General features: G+C 34.9%; 1 protein-coding gene across 3 annotated transcripts in view; it reads right to left on the minus strand.

The window, feature by feature from the left end:
• Nucleotides 1–450: 450 nt before the first annotated feature.
• Nucleotides 451–16167, minus strand: part of LOC129578874 (ETS-like protein pointed) — a 54250-nt gene continuing 38533 nt past the window's right edge. For all 3 annotated transcript variants that reach the window (XM_055468095.1, XM_055468097.1, XM_055468096.1), the window contains 5 exons: nucleotides 4545–4801; nucleotides 4214–4385; nucleotides 3779–4107; nucleotides 3525–3682; nucleotides 451–3397 (listed from right to left, as the gene is read on the minus strand). In XM_055468095.1, coding sequence (XP_055324070.1) covers nucleotides 3334–3397; nucleotides 3525–3682; nucleotides 3779–4107; nucleotides 4214–4385; nucleotides 4545–4801 — 980 coding nt within the window. In that variant the 3' untranslated portion in view covers nucleotides 451–3333. The remainder of the gene's footprint in view (nucleotides 3398–3524; nucleotides 3683–3778; nucleotides 4108–4213; nucleotides 4386–4544; nucleotides 4802–16167) is intronic.

Genomic DNA, 16167 nt, shown 5'->3' on the forward strand with positions numbered 1-16167 from the left:
ACAACAAAATCAACAACAACACCACCATCAACAACACCAACAGCAACAGCAACACCAACAACAATATCATTTCCAGCAACGTCAACCGCAACCATATTACCAACGATTTCCGCAACGGAACTTCCACGATTTTGGATACCCATTCGGTTTTGGATATTGATCATATCCCCTTGAAATGCACACGCACCCATGACTCACCACGGCAAAGCACAATCGCCATTTATTTATATATGTACTCAATACTCATGCCAAAGATCAAAGAACTAAATTAAGTCGAAAGATACGAATAAAAAATACAGAACACAATTTGCACTAATTAAAAATGATTTCATTTTTTTTATTACTTTTTAAAATTATACATAACGCAAAGAGAACAATATTTATTGTCTAATCACAATCTTTTTTTCCTTGAATATTTGATTATAATGTTTTTGTTGTTTGTTTTAAATCTTATTTCTTAGTAACATCGATTCTGAATATTTTCTCTCTTCTTTTCGAATATACTGCAGTAGTACGCGCGAAACAGAAAGAAAGGAGGAAAATATATATAGGATACAAATGACAGTAGTCTGTTCCTCACTTATTGTGTGCCTATGTGTGTTGATGAATTGTTTTTTTTTTTTTGTTTCTCTGTGACATTTTCTTTCTTTTTCGATGGTATACAACACGTTACTGGGTAGTAAAAAAAATCAAAATAAACAAACAATGAAAAGAGCATTAACATCTTCAGACCGGCAACGTCAATCGCCTATAAATATGCAACGCACGGATTAAAAGTTTACGGATCAATTGTATTGGATCAGTTTTGTTTGTGTCATATATTCCATGCATGGCATCGCTATTTTTCAACAAAGCTGAGGATCAGGTACCAATATGATAAACTTTTTTTGATTTCATATCGATTTCTTGTTGCATGCGGTTGGTTTTTTCAACTTTTGAACCATTTAATTTACATGATGAAATTCTTATGAAAGGATGTCATAATTTGTTGAAACACAAAAATCACAAATAGCACTAATAAACAAATTTTCGTTCGGTTTTTTTTGTAAAAAAAGAGCCCAAAAACGAACACACTTAATGTTCGAGAATGGGATTTTTCTTTTGTTTTCTGATTAACCCGAGCTGTTATCATTATTTGCATTATTCTATTTTTAAAAAGAAATCAAAACTCTTCACTTAGCATATATTATTAAACACAATTATGAAATTCAGCACAATCTATGGCGACTTGGAATTTTATTGGTGATATTCATTCATTGGAATTGAAAAAAAAAAACGGCTTCGATCAGCTTTGCGTTTTTTTTTTAATTTTTCATTCGAAATTATTTCACTTGTTCTTTCTAAGACGTAATTTTTGTTTTGATGAAATATTTTCGTTTTGTTCATTCGCAAAATCTTCTCTGTCCAATGCAAAGAAAATTCGAAAATCGGAATGGGATCACAGTTTATAATTGCTATGTGAGTGTGACAGACAGCAGATTTGTTGTTCATTCTATTCGTATTCATATACATCGACAATAGTTCAGTGATTTTCGTTTGTGATTTCTACGAAACAGCAAACGCCAGCAGAAAATTGATTTAAATGGTGATTTAATTTTAAAAAAATTATTTAAATTTATTGAAAATGTAATTTAAAATATGATGGCTGAAAATTTGAAAGCTCTTCACTATTGTGACGGTTCTGCCAATATTCTCGCTTTCTCCAGATTCAAAAGCAGAACACAAAATTATTCCGAGTTGTTGGAAGAAACAAAAAGCAGATAATGTGAGACGAGAATGAGTCAGACAGTTTGAAGCAATAATGTATGCCCAACTTATCGGTTAAATACATTAACGAATGTAGTATCACTGATAAAAAAAAGGCACCATATTTGCAATGTTCTCTGTTTTTTCTTTCATTCCTCTGTTTGAGATTATAGATTTGTTCACGAGTCGGTCAAGTAGTGTTTTGAGTTCGAATTCGCAACGGCAACTGGGGAATTTGCGTATGATAAACATGCATATCCTGAAAACAAATGAATCATCATCGGTTCCGATTTCCATTTTAGTTTATGAAAAACTCTCAATTCCCATGGCGATTGATATCACATGTTCGCGAGAAGAAAAAAATAACGGCAACAAGACGAAGTGAACGGAGAAAAAACAAATCAAATCATCGTGTTCGATGCATAGTCTTGTGTCATTCGTTAAATAAACAATTGTGTTGTATGAAATTTGAAGAAAACAGAGAGGAGAAAATGCACCCTAATGCAAACTTAAGAAGAAGAAGAAACAAAAAAATGAATGTGCGAGAGTTTGGATTATTTTTGTGTCGTAACGAAAAGTCGTTTATTATTGCTTGAAGACCTCAAATTAAGGAATCATCGGATTTGAATAAAAAAAAAAAAAACAAACATAAAATGTGTGAATCGAACACTGCGCATTGACTTTCATTGAAATAATTTTGCATATCGTTCAATTTAGTTTTTTTTTTGTTCAATACATTGCTTTTTTTGTTTTTTGTTGTATTTTCATAGTCTTCTTACGTGCTAATCGATTTCATTTTAAAAGAAACTTTATAAAAATGTACTCGGTTTTTTTTAACTAATAATTCATTCGAAATTTATATTTATCTTTTCGCTTTTAAAAAGGCTAATCTTCTAGTATTGAAGTATTTATTTTTCGGTTGATATTTTTTTTTGCTCATTTTTTTTTCTTTGTTTTCTCTTTTGTCATTGTTGTCCATTGTTGTTAATTAATATTACAGACATTACATACGTTAAAAACATTACAAAATCCATTTTTTTCTTTGTTGATTTTTTACTCTTCTTTTTTAAATTTTAATAAAATATAAATTGACGATACATCAAGTTTACTACATGTAAATATTGAAATTTTTCATTCTCCACTTCTTTTTCTCTCTCACACACACACATACACACACACTTTGATCCGTGTTTAATTTTTTTTTTTCTTTTTAATAGAATTGATATCTATAACTTTAATAGAGCTAACTTCAGCCATCTTCCTTTTGGTTTCACAACGCTTTTGTGCTTTTTGGCTTTAAAAATATGTTCCATCTTCTTCTTCTTCATTTTGTTTCTGTTGCCTTTTTTTTTGTTTTCTTTAATTCAATATTAACTATCGATAGTTTGTGAGCAGTTGTTTGCAACTTATTTAATGTCTGTTGCAATTTGTTCTAAAGCAAAAGATACCAGAAGCAAAAAAAAATGGATTTTAAATCTATAAATGAAAATATTTGAAATGGATTTGTTGTTGTTGTTGTGTTTAATTATTCATCTGTTGTATAAATCTGGATTGAGGATTTCCGTGAAAAGTCTATGCTACGTATATTCATTCGTCGTCCCTTTTCTCAGTTTTCACGTCTAATTTGGCGCACAGTTCTTCGGGCGAACACCTGTTGAAATGGAACATTCGAATTAGAATTGCAAATCTTTGGATGAACTCAATGATCATCAAATTTGATCAGATCCAATTTGATCTATCAATCAATCAATCAATCAATCGATCGATCGATGACTTACCCAATTAAATTTTGTAAATCACATACGAATCGGTACACGTATCGTTTTCCAGCGGTCTTATGAATAATATTTTTATCGTAATAGTATCGCAAACCGCGACTTAATTTTTCATAATTCATTTTTGGCTTATTTTTTCGTACGCCCCATCGTCGTGCAACCTGAATGAAACGAAACAAAATTAAACAGTTGTAATTATAATGTGCTTTAAAGCATAAAATTGTGGAAAAAAGAGCAAATCCGTCGAAAGTACTCACTTCATCTGGATCGGTGAGTTTGAATTCCCAGCCTTCGCCGGTCCATGAAATGAAATTTTGGCAAGTTTTATCCATCAGAAGCTCCAATAAAAACTGCCACAATTGAATTGGGCCGGTGCCGTTAAAGCATTGAATACCACCAGCTGTTGGATAACCACCGAGAATCGTCTTATCGATTCCCATCGTTGTCATGTAAACCGGATGCTGAAAATCCCCATTGTGAGAATGTTGTACGTTCCAATGATCCGATGACGTTGTGCTACTGGGTACGGTTTGGAACGCTGGTGAATCGTAGGTTGAATAATCGGGATAGTTATCATGAAAACGTCCTACGCAACATTTGAAAAAGAAACAAAGAAAAAAAATGCAATTAATTTCATCGCTTTATGTTAACAATAATTAGTGGAATTAAGCGACTGCACCGCTGATATTTACCTCGTGAATTGAATGGGTTTTTATGATATGGTTGATTGTATTTCTGTTCAAGCATACCAGCATAAAATTCTGGGCTATTTTCTAAATACGGTGGTTGATTCTGTGCATCTTGTGACAGTGAATGATATTCAGGCTCCTCATATGGACCGGGATGAGTAAACAAACCGAAACTCTACAGAATGTCGAAGAAAAACGATTTAGTCGAAATTCAAAAAAAAAAAAATGCAAAATGAAAAAAAATCGAATATCAAATTGAAAGAAAAAACGGGGTTTTCCAATAAAAAAAGATATTGCACCAAATGTCGTAGTAAATTTCTTGACTTGTACTTACTGCCATATCATCTGGACCGTTTCCATTCACAGCGCTGGAATAGTTGTTTGCACCTGTATTCGGTTCTTCTTTCATATTTTGTATACTATATGCTCCAGTGGACGTTGATGAACTCGAGATGTTCTTGTGTGCTGAGTTTACTTGAACATTATATGACATTGAATTTTGACTAACTGGCTGATGTTGTTGCGGGTGTGCCAGCATTGCTGCTGATGATGGTGAGGAGTTTTCATTGCGATCATGAGGTGCATTAAATCCTAAATGAAATGAAATCGAACCAAAGAAAAAGTAAGTAAAAATGTAGAATATTTTGCAAAAAAAAGCCGAATTCAAAACGCAAAAATGCATACAAAAACACAAAGAATTCGCTTCAAATTGATCGCTTAAAATCATGTTTAATTCATAAAATATATATATCAGATCATTGCATATCATTAAATAATGTTTCGCATGGCGAAAAAACAAATCATAATCATAAATCACACATATTTCGGCCATTTATCTTCGTAAAAATGTATTTGTGTAATGTGCAACAAAAAAACAACATCATTTTGATTTAAATCGTAACATTCATGAGATCTTCAATCCAACAGCAACAACAACAACGACGACGACGACGACGACGACGAAATGTATTGAGCTCAATGCTGAAAATTATTGCTCAATAGCCGAAATGCTCGCAAGCGACTGAATAATACGTGTAATGGTGTTGATAACTTCAACCCAAAATCTCATTGTTATAAGCCACGCCCATGAGTTGAAACTGATTTTCCTACCGAATCAAGTGTGAACGAAATGAATCGATTCGAAGCGAACGCGACTGTAAGTGTATGTGTATACACCAATTAAATAACGTCAAATTTTGTGCTTCCAATTGGGAAAAAAGCGTGCGATTGGAGATGAAAGATTGTTTGAGAAAAAAAACACGACAACAACAACAACAACAACAACAACATAAACGAAACAAAATTGTTGTACATGTATTAAAAATACGACCCATTCGGTAAGCAAATCGATGTTGAATTCAATAGTGACGAATAACAAAGCGTCAACTTTCAAACAAAATGAAGATGGTTTCGATGGTACACGTTTGGTAGTACACAATGGTTTTTGTGTGACCCTTTGTCAAATTGGTTTGCTATTTTCGAATTGCTTGATCAAAGTGACTTGCAATCCACCAAATAAAAAACTAATCATTCTTACCATACGAAATATAAATATTCCCAGATAATAAGAGAAAATTGTCAGAACAAACGCATATTTCGAAATAAAGTGCGAGAACAGAAGAAAAAAAAGTGGCAACCAAATTATGTTGATATGCAATGAATTCAACATTTGCCCGGAAATTAGTTAAGAATTCCCAAAACATATTTCAAAACATTCTTGTTCATTCGGTAAAGAGAGAAAAAAAAATTGAAAAACGAGCATATTTGCTAAGACAATATTTTAGATTTAAAAAAATAAAACAATGTTAGTTGTTGTGTTGATTTCAAACTCGTCATTTAAAGAGTACTTTATCGGTCGAAATCCGTGTTTTGTGGTCATTTGTTGATGTATTATTTGTATTGTAGTCTCTTTTTTTCTTTCTTTCTTATCACAATTCTTTCGGTTGTAACAAATCTCTGTCATACACACAGGGGGTGTTGGGCACAAGTGCAAGGATATCTCGAGTAAGTCAGGCATATTTCTCATTTGTATTGTTGATAAAATAAAGAGAAAAAAAAAACGTTCTGTACCGATACGCGATATGAATGACCGTTGGTGATTTCAGTTTGAATAATTCATGTTTTTTTTCTGTGAAATAGCCCAAAAACTGCTGGCCTTATATTTACTTAACAATCGCTTAGGAAGTAGATAATATTGTTTGTTATGAATCTGCATCGTGTTTTGAACAAAAGGCGAGAACGCACACCCCGCTTATCAGAAAGTCACATTGCTTGGAAAACAAACATTTCTGTGAAACAAGCCGGTTAAAGTAAATAATTGCACATGAATTAATATTGTGTGCGTCTGTGGCTGGTCGCGATTTCTTTTTTTTTTTCGTTGAAAAAAAACGAGCCAGTTATTGTTGTTGTTCCTTTTGATTGTGTGTATTTCGACACAAGTGTTATTTCGCTTAAAATTCGGAAGAATGAGATTTCCGTTGAGCGTTGTTTTATTTTTAACATTTTAAATATCATCCCGCACCAACGGCTTCGACAATTGTAATATAAATGAATGGACGGACACATATACACATACACACACGCAGTTTTGCGCACAGCTATGAATTATATATGAATAAATGAAAAATAAAAGAGCAGAAATAATAGTGATATACGCAGTTATTTTCATTTCATCAGCTTGCGAATTTGATGCAAGCTGCGCAATATTCTTGTGTGTATAATATTCAGCGAACGAATAAGCATGCTTAACATAGCAGCGCTTCGTTGAATCCATTGCGTACCCGACAACGACGATGACGACGACGACATCGAGGACGACGAAAACGACTACTGCCACACATTAATTTGGAATTAAAATGTTTTATTTTAAATATGGTAATTTATTATTGACATAAAATTATCAAAGTATGCATTACATCATTATTGATGAAAATGACGTGTGCTGTGTACGAGTACAGCTCTCGTAACAAAACTTGGCCCATATGCATATCGTATGCAGCCCTTTCTTCTGCCCCGTTCTCGATCCACATCTTTCTCCGATCGTACATTCTATGCGGAAGAACCAAATGCAATGTTTTTGTTTCCTTCTTCTTCGTCAAAAATATCAACCAAATGTGTTTGTGAGTACAGCAGATACAATTTTCGCTTTTGCACCAAAAGGCACAATATATCAGCGCAGTTTTCGCTTCTTCTTTTCGTTTAAGTTATACATCAGCCCTCTCACTTCCTTTTATGCTGTGGCATTATCCATGCAAAACGACCGAATTAAAGAGGAAAATAAAGAACGCACACACAAAACCACTATAAAAAATTAAATGAAACTAGGTCAGAATTGCATTGGCAGTTAGAAAGTTACACATGCTGACATGTTTAATTCATAATTTCCTTCGTGTGTTTATAGATTAAAATGAAAGTGAGAATGAAAATTGCACGTATCGATAAATTCACGCCAGTTTTTTTTTTCTTCGCCTTTTTTTCCATTATTATTGGCGGTCTTTATTTCGTTGCTGTGAATACACATAAGCACACACAGACAATGCGTATAATCGTTTAACGCTCGTCTAAATGCGTTAACAGAATTAATGTGTACACCATCTAAATTGGCTTCGATTGACCACATAACATCATGCTAAAGTCCATGTGCGAATTTTTTTTACACATTTTGTGTGACTCAACTTCATGTACGGTGCACTCCGCCAAACGATGAGAGCGAGACTACACGGCCAATGTTAATAATTGGAAGCAATTGTGTCAATAACTGGCCAGATCACAGGCTATACAACAGCCTCCCGAACTCAAGTGTACCAAATGGGCCGTCAATTCGGTCGCTTAGAGACATTGTCTCGTCGAGATCGTGCATTTTGATTTATAAAGAAATCTCCCATTTTTGGGGCAGTGCTAAAAAGAGTTTGACGATCATAAGTACTATGCGCAAGACTCTACCAAAAGCTAAACCTTTGCGGCTCAATGTCGATTCAAGACTAGCATTTCGGCAATAATGACTAAAAATCAATGACTTCTAATCGCCTTGAAAACGGCGTCCAAATCTAAAACATTCATATAAAACTTCGTTTCTCTTTGTGGCAAAATAATTAATTGTTTTATTATATTTTTTACGGTGTGTTGTTGTTGTTGTTCTGTGTGTTTTTTTTCGTTAGCTTTTGAACGACGAACTGTTGACGTCCAATTAAATTCTTATGCACTTAAAAATTTCAAAGCCAAAAATAATAAATTCGTCTAATTCAATGAGCACCAAATGCTTGAAATCCTCGAACCAGAAAGGGCAGTAAAGCGTGAAAGCTTTTGCTCTACGTAAAAATCAGAACGATTTAGTGCGTTTTGAAATGTGGTTTGTATGCGTGTACGATCGCAAAACGAACCACATTAAGCAGTTTCATTTTCCTCCTCAACTGTGCGCGTTATTATGTGGACTGATCGCATGCACTCATCAATGGAAAAATTATATTTGGTTTTTTGTTTTTGTTTTTTCTTTCGTTTGCAACACACTCTGCGCCACGGTTTTGTTTCAGTAAATCCTATCGAAAGTTGATTCGCATATTACCCAACATCCGATGACATTGACATATGAAAAGTGAATATATGTTTGATTTTTATGCGCACGAATAGCCGAAAATATTGCATAAAATTCAACATAAAATGTATGATCATATCCTTGGGAACGATATTTCCAATTCCATTAATTGTCTTGAGCTATTTGTGCGTGTGTTTCGTTCGCATTGGAATGATTCTATTCGATGTGATGGATGTGTTTGCGCATTTTCATTAATTTTTGTGTTTTTTGTTCATTTTCCGCATTCTTTTCCATACTCCGGCGTAATGGCGTTCCAAATTTTAATGAATTGCTCATTTGAGTTAATGAAATGAAACACATTAGCATCAAAGGTTCTTGCCAACATTTGTTGTTAAAAGAGTAAATAAAATTTCGGCAACAATTCCATGCGAAATAGCGCGATTCGGCATTTTTTGGGCACTCACACACACACAAGTGATCTGTTCTTCGCTTTTTAAAAATTTATTTCTGTCTGGTTGTTAATTTTTTTTTACCTTGGCTATAAACTGATGTATCGAGATCTGTGTATAAAGCAGCGGTCGATGGTGCGTAGTCACCCATATGTGGTGGCAAATAATCGACTCCACCACAACTGGCACTTAACTCGAATGATTGATAAACCATACTGTCACCAAGATTTGGTAAAACTTTATGATCCGGGGTGCTTACGCTACCCTCTTGGGTTTGATGCACTAGACTTAACACTTTGAATTGATGCACTTTTCAATCAAATAAATGAAATTATGCATGAAGCTTTTCCTGTCTTCTTCTACTTCTTCGGTTTCTCTTGATATTTTTTTTTCCGAATTTCTTCACTTGAATTCAATAGTTGGTGCTTTGCGTTGATTTGATCGTCGTTCGTTCTTTTTGAGTCAAATTGGTGAACTATTCGAAAACTTGGTCAATCACATTACACATTCAAGAACAAATCAATCAATTCACAATTTCAAAATTCTCTCACCGAAGTGAGTTGGAAAAAACGATTTATTTTGGTAGAGAAAAAAAAGTGATCAGATTTTGCGATCACATTTTCACACACACAATTTATGATGATCACCAAAAATATACAAATAATTTCGAGTAAAAAAATTCAGTCAAAACTCTTTCAAATAAATAGAAACTTATGGAAAAAATAGAAATTCACAACGAGATTTTTGAAATTGGCCTTTCTTTGGCAAGTGTACGACGTATACAAAACTGACGACAATACAGTAAAAAAAAAAGAAGTAGAGTCTCGTTTCCTCTCCGCGTTAATCTTGATTCTTTTCCGTTCGTAACCGTCGATATCCGTTTTAAGACTACTGAATTGATCTGAGAACAGCAGTCCAACAGCCGACACAACTTTTTCACTCGGTACCATACGAAAAAGAAACGAACAAACCAATGTGAGTCTCTTGTCTCACACATACAGCAGCGAACGCGTACACACAAGCCAAGCGCTTCGGCTACGATGTGACTGTATGTGTATGTATGTGGTTACACTACATGAATTTGGTTGCTCGATTCCGGCGAGTATGTGTGGTAAGCACAAATTCATATACAAACGCACATTTTCTCATTCTCCACTGTTTCTTGCTGTAATTGTTTGTCGTCATCATTCCCTACTTTTAACATCTTCTTCAGTATATATGCACAATATGTTACGCTTTTTGCGCATACACTTGAAAAGTAAAAATTGTACACCAAACGTTCGTTCATACACGAAGTAAAAACTCATACACGAACGAAAAACCTACAGCAAGAGCAACGAAGAGAGAGATAGAGAGAAAAAAAAAATCGGTTTGCGCACAACAACAGTTGATGACTGTGGTGCATCGAATAAAAATTGTGAAGCCCTCAGCATGTTTCATTTGTTTTGAAGACAGTATGTGCGTTGTATTTTTTTTCTCGCCGGGGCGAAGTTGCAGCTTCGTATTTGATTGAGCATAAATTGCATCTCTGGTTTATCATTCAAGACAACCACCCCAAACTGTGTATTCTGCTCATTTTAGGCTTTTTATTTCTTGGGGAATTCCCCCAAATGCAAGAACCAACCGATCGCACAGAGTATGGGCATCTTTCATTTGCACACCAACTGCCAACCAAATTCAATAAATGCTCGATACTCGTGAAATCATCTCCGCATTCTGACAAATTATTTAACATAACAAAAAAAGAATCAACATCGTTGCACACCGCAAAGCGAACGAACAGAGATAGGATGTGAAAAAAACAAATCTGTAAACAAACATGTTGAACACACTTGGTCATGGAAAGTGCACTACGCCAACCAACAGTATAGAGGCAATCGCAACTTCCTACTGGAGGAAGAAAAAAAAACGCACATACTGTTGGTTAGAGAATAAAGTATACAGAAATTGGGGGATAATGAATGTAACTTGTTCGCTACATGCGTGACAGTATACTCCTGTTATGTTTCACCGTCTTTGTCAATTTTGTTCTTTTTTTTGTTGTTGTTGTTGTTGTTGTTGCATGCTGGCGGTGTTGTGTTGTTGTTGGTATTTTTCGCATCAGCGAGCCAGCCACCTGTCTCTGGTAGATGCTCAATAGTTTGCTGAGCTGTTGAGCTGCTGCTGTTAGGTTAGAACAACAACAAAGAAATAAAACAATAAATATGCACACAATTTCACACAAATCGAAAGGGCATTAATTTAAACTATAAAATAGATTGGCGGAGAACATGTACAGAACGAGCGAGCCGACCGGCAAATCGTAAAGCAAGGCAAAAAGAGAGAAAGAACGCTGCCGAGTGAGCGGCCAGTGTTTCGGTTTTCTAATTTATTTATTTAGTGTGTAGCGTTGTATTTTGTTGTGTTTTTTATTTTTTTTATTTTCATTTCGTAAAAAGGTCACCGTCGTCGTCGTCGTCGTGGTTGCCAATGAAGAAACGTACACCATATTCTGAACTCAGTCAGCCAAATGCGTTTCAGTTCAGCAGCATAGGGTCTCTCTCACTCTTTTTTTTTCGCTTGCCATCGGAGTTCGAATACCGACAGACACAATACTGGGCCTTTTATTGACATTCCCACACAGCAGTGGCTCGATAGTCTTTTTGGGTGTAAAATTACATTTTCGTTTTTCATTTCCCAACCTTGAATGGCTGGTGTGTTTTTTTCTCCTTCTTCCAAGCCATAATTTTGTGTGTGCGCGTTTTTTGTTTTTTTTTTTCAAATGAAATTTTTATCGATCGAGTGAGGGTGCGAACCCAAAAGATATTTTCCGAAAATGCATAAACACCGAGAATGAGAAAGGAGATGAAAATATGATTTACGAACGAAGGAAAAAAAAGTCTGCGAAGTCTGACTTTCTCATTATCCTATAAATAGACGATGGTGTGGGTATTTTTCCCGACCGAATGCGAACGCAATCGAATTATTTGGGGCAACAGGAGAACATCAAGTGGAAATAGCCAATAAATCGGAAAGGTAACCAAATTGAAAAACATCGCAAATGATTTTGTAATCATGTTGTTTTTGCGTACCGACTGTTGTAACTGTCATAATATTTGAAAGTTTTTTCCCCGTTCAATTCAGTTTCCTCTCTCGCTCTCTCGTCGGCTTTCCATTAATTCGAAAAGATGAAGGAGAGTGGTGAAAGAATAAATTACATTAAGAGCCTTTACTTTGTATATCGCATTCAAAATCGTATCTGCGTTGTTGTTTTTTTTTGTTATTCATGTGTGTGTGTTTTTTAATTTTTATTGCGTACAAAAACTACTCAAGTGAATCCGTGGGAATATTTTTTCTTGTGTGTGTATTTTTTTCGGTTCGAGTAAAAAGGTGAGGTAAAAATTGAAGTGCATGAGAACTCGCAATAACTGTATCTATCAACGAATGCAATTCCATTTTTTTCCCTTATAATTTTTTGTTTATTTTTTAAAAGCAACATTATTTTCTTTCCATTCTCCGTCTCCCGCTCGATTTCGTTTATGCGGGGGTTCCACGTGTGCATGCATATTCTCCCTTCCGAACGTATACATTATTCGACTTAAATAGCATTCGCGGCCCACGGTTTTCCACTCAACACAGCGCACATGTGTAAATTGACTACTTTTTTTTAAATGTGTGCAACGAAATTTTCCCATTCCTTGAAATTGCGTTCAAATTGCATTTAAGGGGATGTCATTAATTAAATGAAATTTGTTTACGATTCGTAATATGCGGCTGATGAGCATGGAGAAGAGAGATAGAGGGTTAGAGAATGTATGCCGTTTGGAAATGCTTACAAATTGTAGACATTTGATGGAAATATTTACATTTTGCGTGGAAATATTCGGTCAGTTACGATTGAGATCCTGAACCGATTTTTCCAGCTCTATTTGTGGGCCAATCAATGCGATCCCATTTTTGAATGCAAAGTTGAACAATGAACAATTGGTAAAAATCACCACGTGCCATTTGATTCAGACGAAAACGTTTCTGTAAAAGTCCAAATTTCTCTGAATGATTCTATTATGGTAATTGATCATTTCAACAGAAAAAAAACTAGTCTTAATTTCACGCACCCGACAAAAAATGCATCGTTTTCGTTCACAATAAATCCATTGTAATGTCACGAGCAATATGCAATCAATGCAGAACCGCTCTTAAGCGATTTACAACAGTTAAAACCATTTTCGATGAATGAAACTTTTGTGAGGAAACAGAGAGAGAGAGGGAGAGAGAGAGAGAGAAATGGAAAGTAAATTGTAGAAAAAAGTACTTATAAGGAATGTGCTTTAGCCATTCTTCAAATCAATTTGTAAAATAATATTTACCGATAAGTGAGGTAAGTAGGCATGGCAAGCATTGAAGTGCAGCAAGAGAAGACGCAAAAAAAAGACTAATACAATGAGCATGAAGAAAAAAGGAGTAAATAAAAGGCCAACATTCGTTTCGACACACGGAGCAATGATGTCAATAAAAGGATTAAGATTGAAGTGGAAATGAACACACGCCCAAGATGCTATTCATGCAATACAGCCGAATTGAAGCCAAGAAGAAGAAGAAGCAAAAAAACAATCGGAATGCGATATACGAGATTTATGGAATACAATGACACATATACATACATATACAATTTAGAGACAGGAGTTATCAAACGAAATTTCGTCACGTGAATCGCACCCGTTAAACACTTCTGTTGTTCAATTTCCGGTTGTTCCAGTTTAATGTTTTATTTTCACTTCACTTTTTATCGTTTACTTACGCCGAGCATATTATATGAAGTGTTTTTAATTCGTTGTCGTTTTAACGAAAAACGCATTCAGGTGAACTGAATAGAATCGACAATGACAAAAGGATAACGCGAACAAGAAGAAAGAGACGAGAAAAAAAAATTGAGAAGCGATTCATCAACGTTGAACCAATGATTATTACCTATGTCTAGTCATTTTGCATTTTCCATAAGTGTATACATGTATGTGACAGGCAATGCACAATGACAATCTCCGAGTGAGCGAGCGAGCGAGCGAGCGAGTGTGTGTGTGTCAATACAAAAAGAAGAATTTTCAACATTTCTCTGTCAAAAGACAACATTAAATAGAACTAAATATCCCAAATATGAGTGGAATAATGATAAAGCCTACCAATAATTATGTAAAAAAAAACTTCCACTGAAAGGAAGAGAACTTGAAGAGAGCGGAAATGTAATAAGATATTTAAGAACTAATTTTTTTCTCTTTACTTCGTCATTTTTTTTCTCTCTCTCCTCCTCGTCTTCTTCTTCTTGATTTTTGGTACGCTGTGTTGGTTCATTTTCTTCGTATTTGAACAAGCTCAACAAATATTGCAGGGAGGCGACAAAAAGGAACTCGTTTTGATCGATGAGGTTGTATCCTCAATGTCTTGGCGGTGACGACAACAACGACAACGCAACGAGAAATCAAATTCTGTTAAATTGCCATGATACGTCCATGTGGAACGCGCACTAGTGCCAACAACGATAATAATGGTGCGATTGAGTCTTTACAACGTTCTTTTTTTTATGTTTTTAAAATACGGTTGTATATATCTCTCTTGTTTCGTTGGAAAAAGTTGTAAACAAGATATTGCTCGCACGATCTACGGTTTTCATTGAGAGTTAATTTTCAGCGTTCGCTTCTCTTGCTCTCCTTTCTGCCGTTCAACATTTCCACAGAAAATTGAGATGATCCTTGTTCTTGGCCAATTCTTTTACATTGAATGCGACTGTTTCGTTTGAAACTCGCATAGATAATGACGTTTATTGAAAAAAAAACCAGATTTTTTTTTCCTTTTTTTCTTCAGTGGTGCTCAAATTCTGTGAAATTTTTGCTTAGACCATTTTTATGCATGTTTCGAAAAGCTTGAAAGTTCATAAAAGACTATAAAACGATGATTCTCACCAACTGAATCAGAATTATGATTCTTTTGAATGATTTGAATTGGATTGAACCGAACTGAAATACAATATCATTAATTAATGCGCAAACCATGAGTTTGAACGATGCCAATTTTGTTGAGTCGAAGATCTCGTGTAAAATATGCCGCAGTCAATGTTCGTTTTTGCAGCGCCATATTTCATTTTTATTGCGATGTTCTCTGATTTGCTCGAGAAATTAAGACAAAAAATTGTGCTCAATTTTTTTTGTTAGTTTCGGACTCTCTGTTCACTCTATCTCTGGATATCATGAGCGATAGATACACATATATTGTGAACTGTGTCATTCGTTTGATCAAATGATCATCAAACATTCGAGGTGGCAGTTCCAAGTCGTTGGCAATTTTAAATGAATCATAATATCAAAAGCAGCTCAATACAATGTGGTGTGTACAGAGTGAAACACGAAAAGCGAGCGCGTTCCGAATGAACTGTAATCAGAATCATGCACACGCTATCGTTGCTCTTTGTCTCTCTCTCTCTCTCTCTCTCTCTCTCTCTCTCTCTCTCTTGGTTATTTTTTTCAAAATGGCAAGCATTTCTACATTATCAGCGGTCAAACATCCGGTTAAATGGTCACCGGATGTTAGTATATATAATAGATCTTGTTAGTGCTTACAACGTTCGTATGTTGTCGTCTATTTCAATATACATATTTTTTGTATTTATTTATCTTCGTTATAAAGTGCACATTTTTAATTTGATTATTATATTGGTGGCCTTTAAACATGACAAACTGTTTATGCTGTGTGCATCGGTCGAATTTGATGCATAGAACAATTATCGCGCGCGCCACAAAGAAAATCTGGTGGAAAATTTGTGTGTTTTTCCCCGTTGGTGTTCAGTGATTCGCTGCAACGATCTTGCATGTAGTGCAATTATATAGATGTTCTTTAAATTCAAAATATATGGTTCGTGATATGCTCTTGTTCTCACATTTGTAATGTCAACATGTGTATGTGTGTGTAGTACTTCTCACTGCCAATGAACAACACGGTACTATCTGTGA

The sequence above is a fragment of the Sitodiplosis mosellana genome, unplaced genomic scaffold, assembly GCF_009176505.1.
Source record: "Sitodiplosis mosellana isolate CC-2019 unplaced genomic scaffold, AAFC_SMos_1.0 Smas_scaffold_6226, whole genome shotgun sequence".
Classification (NCBI taxonomy): domain Eukaryota; kingdom Metazoa; phylum Arthropoda; class Insecta; order Diptera; family Cecidomyiidae; genus Sitodiplosis; species Sitodiplosis mosellana.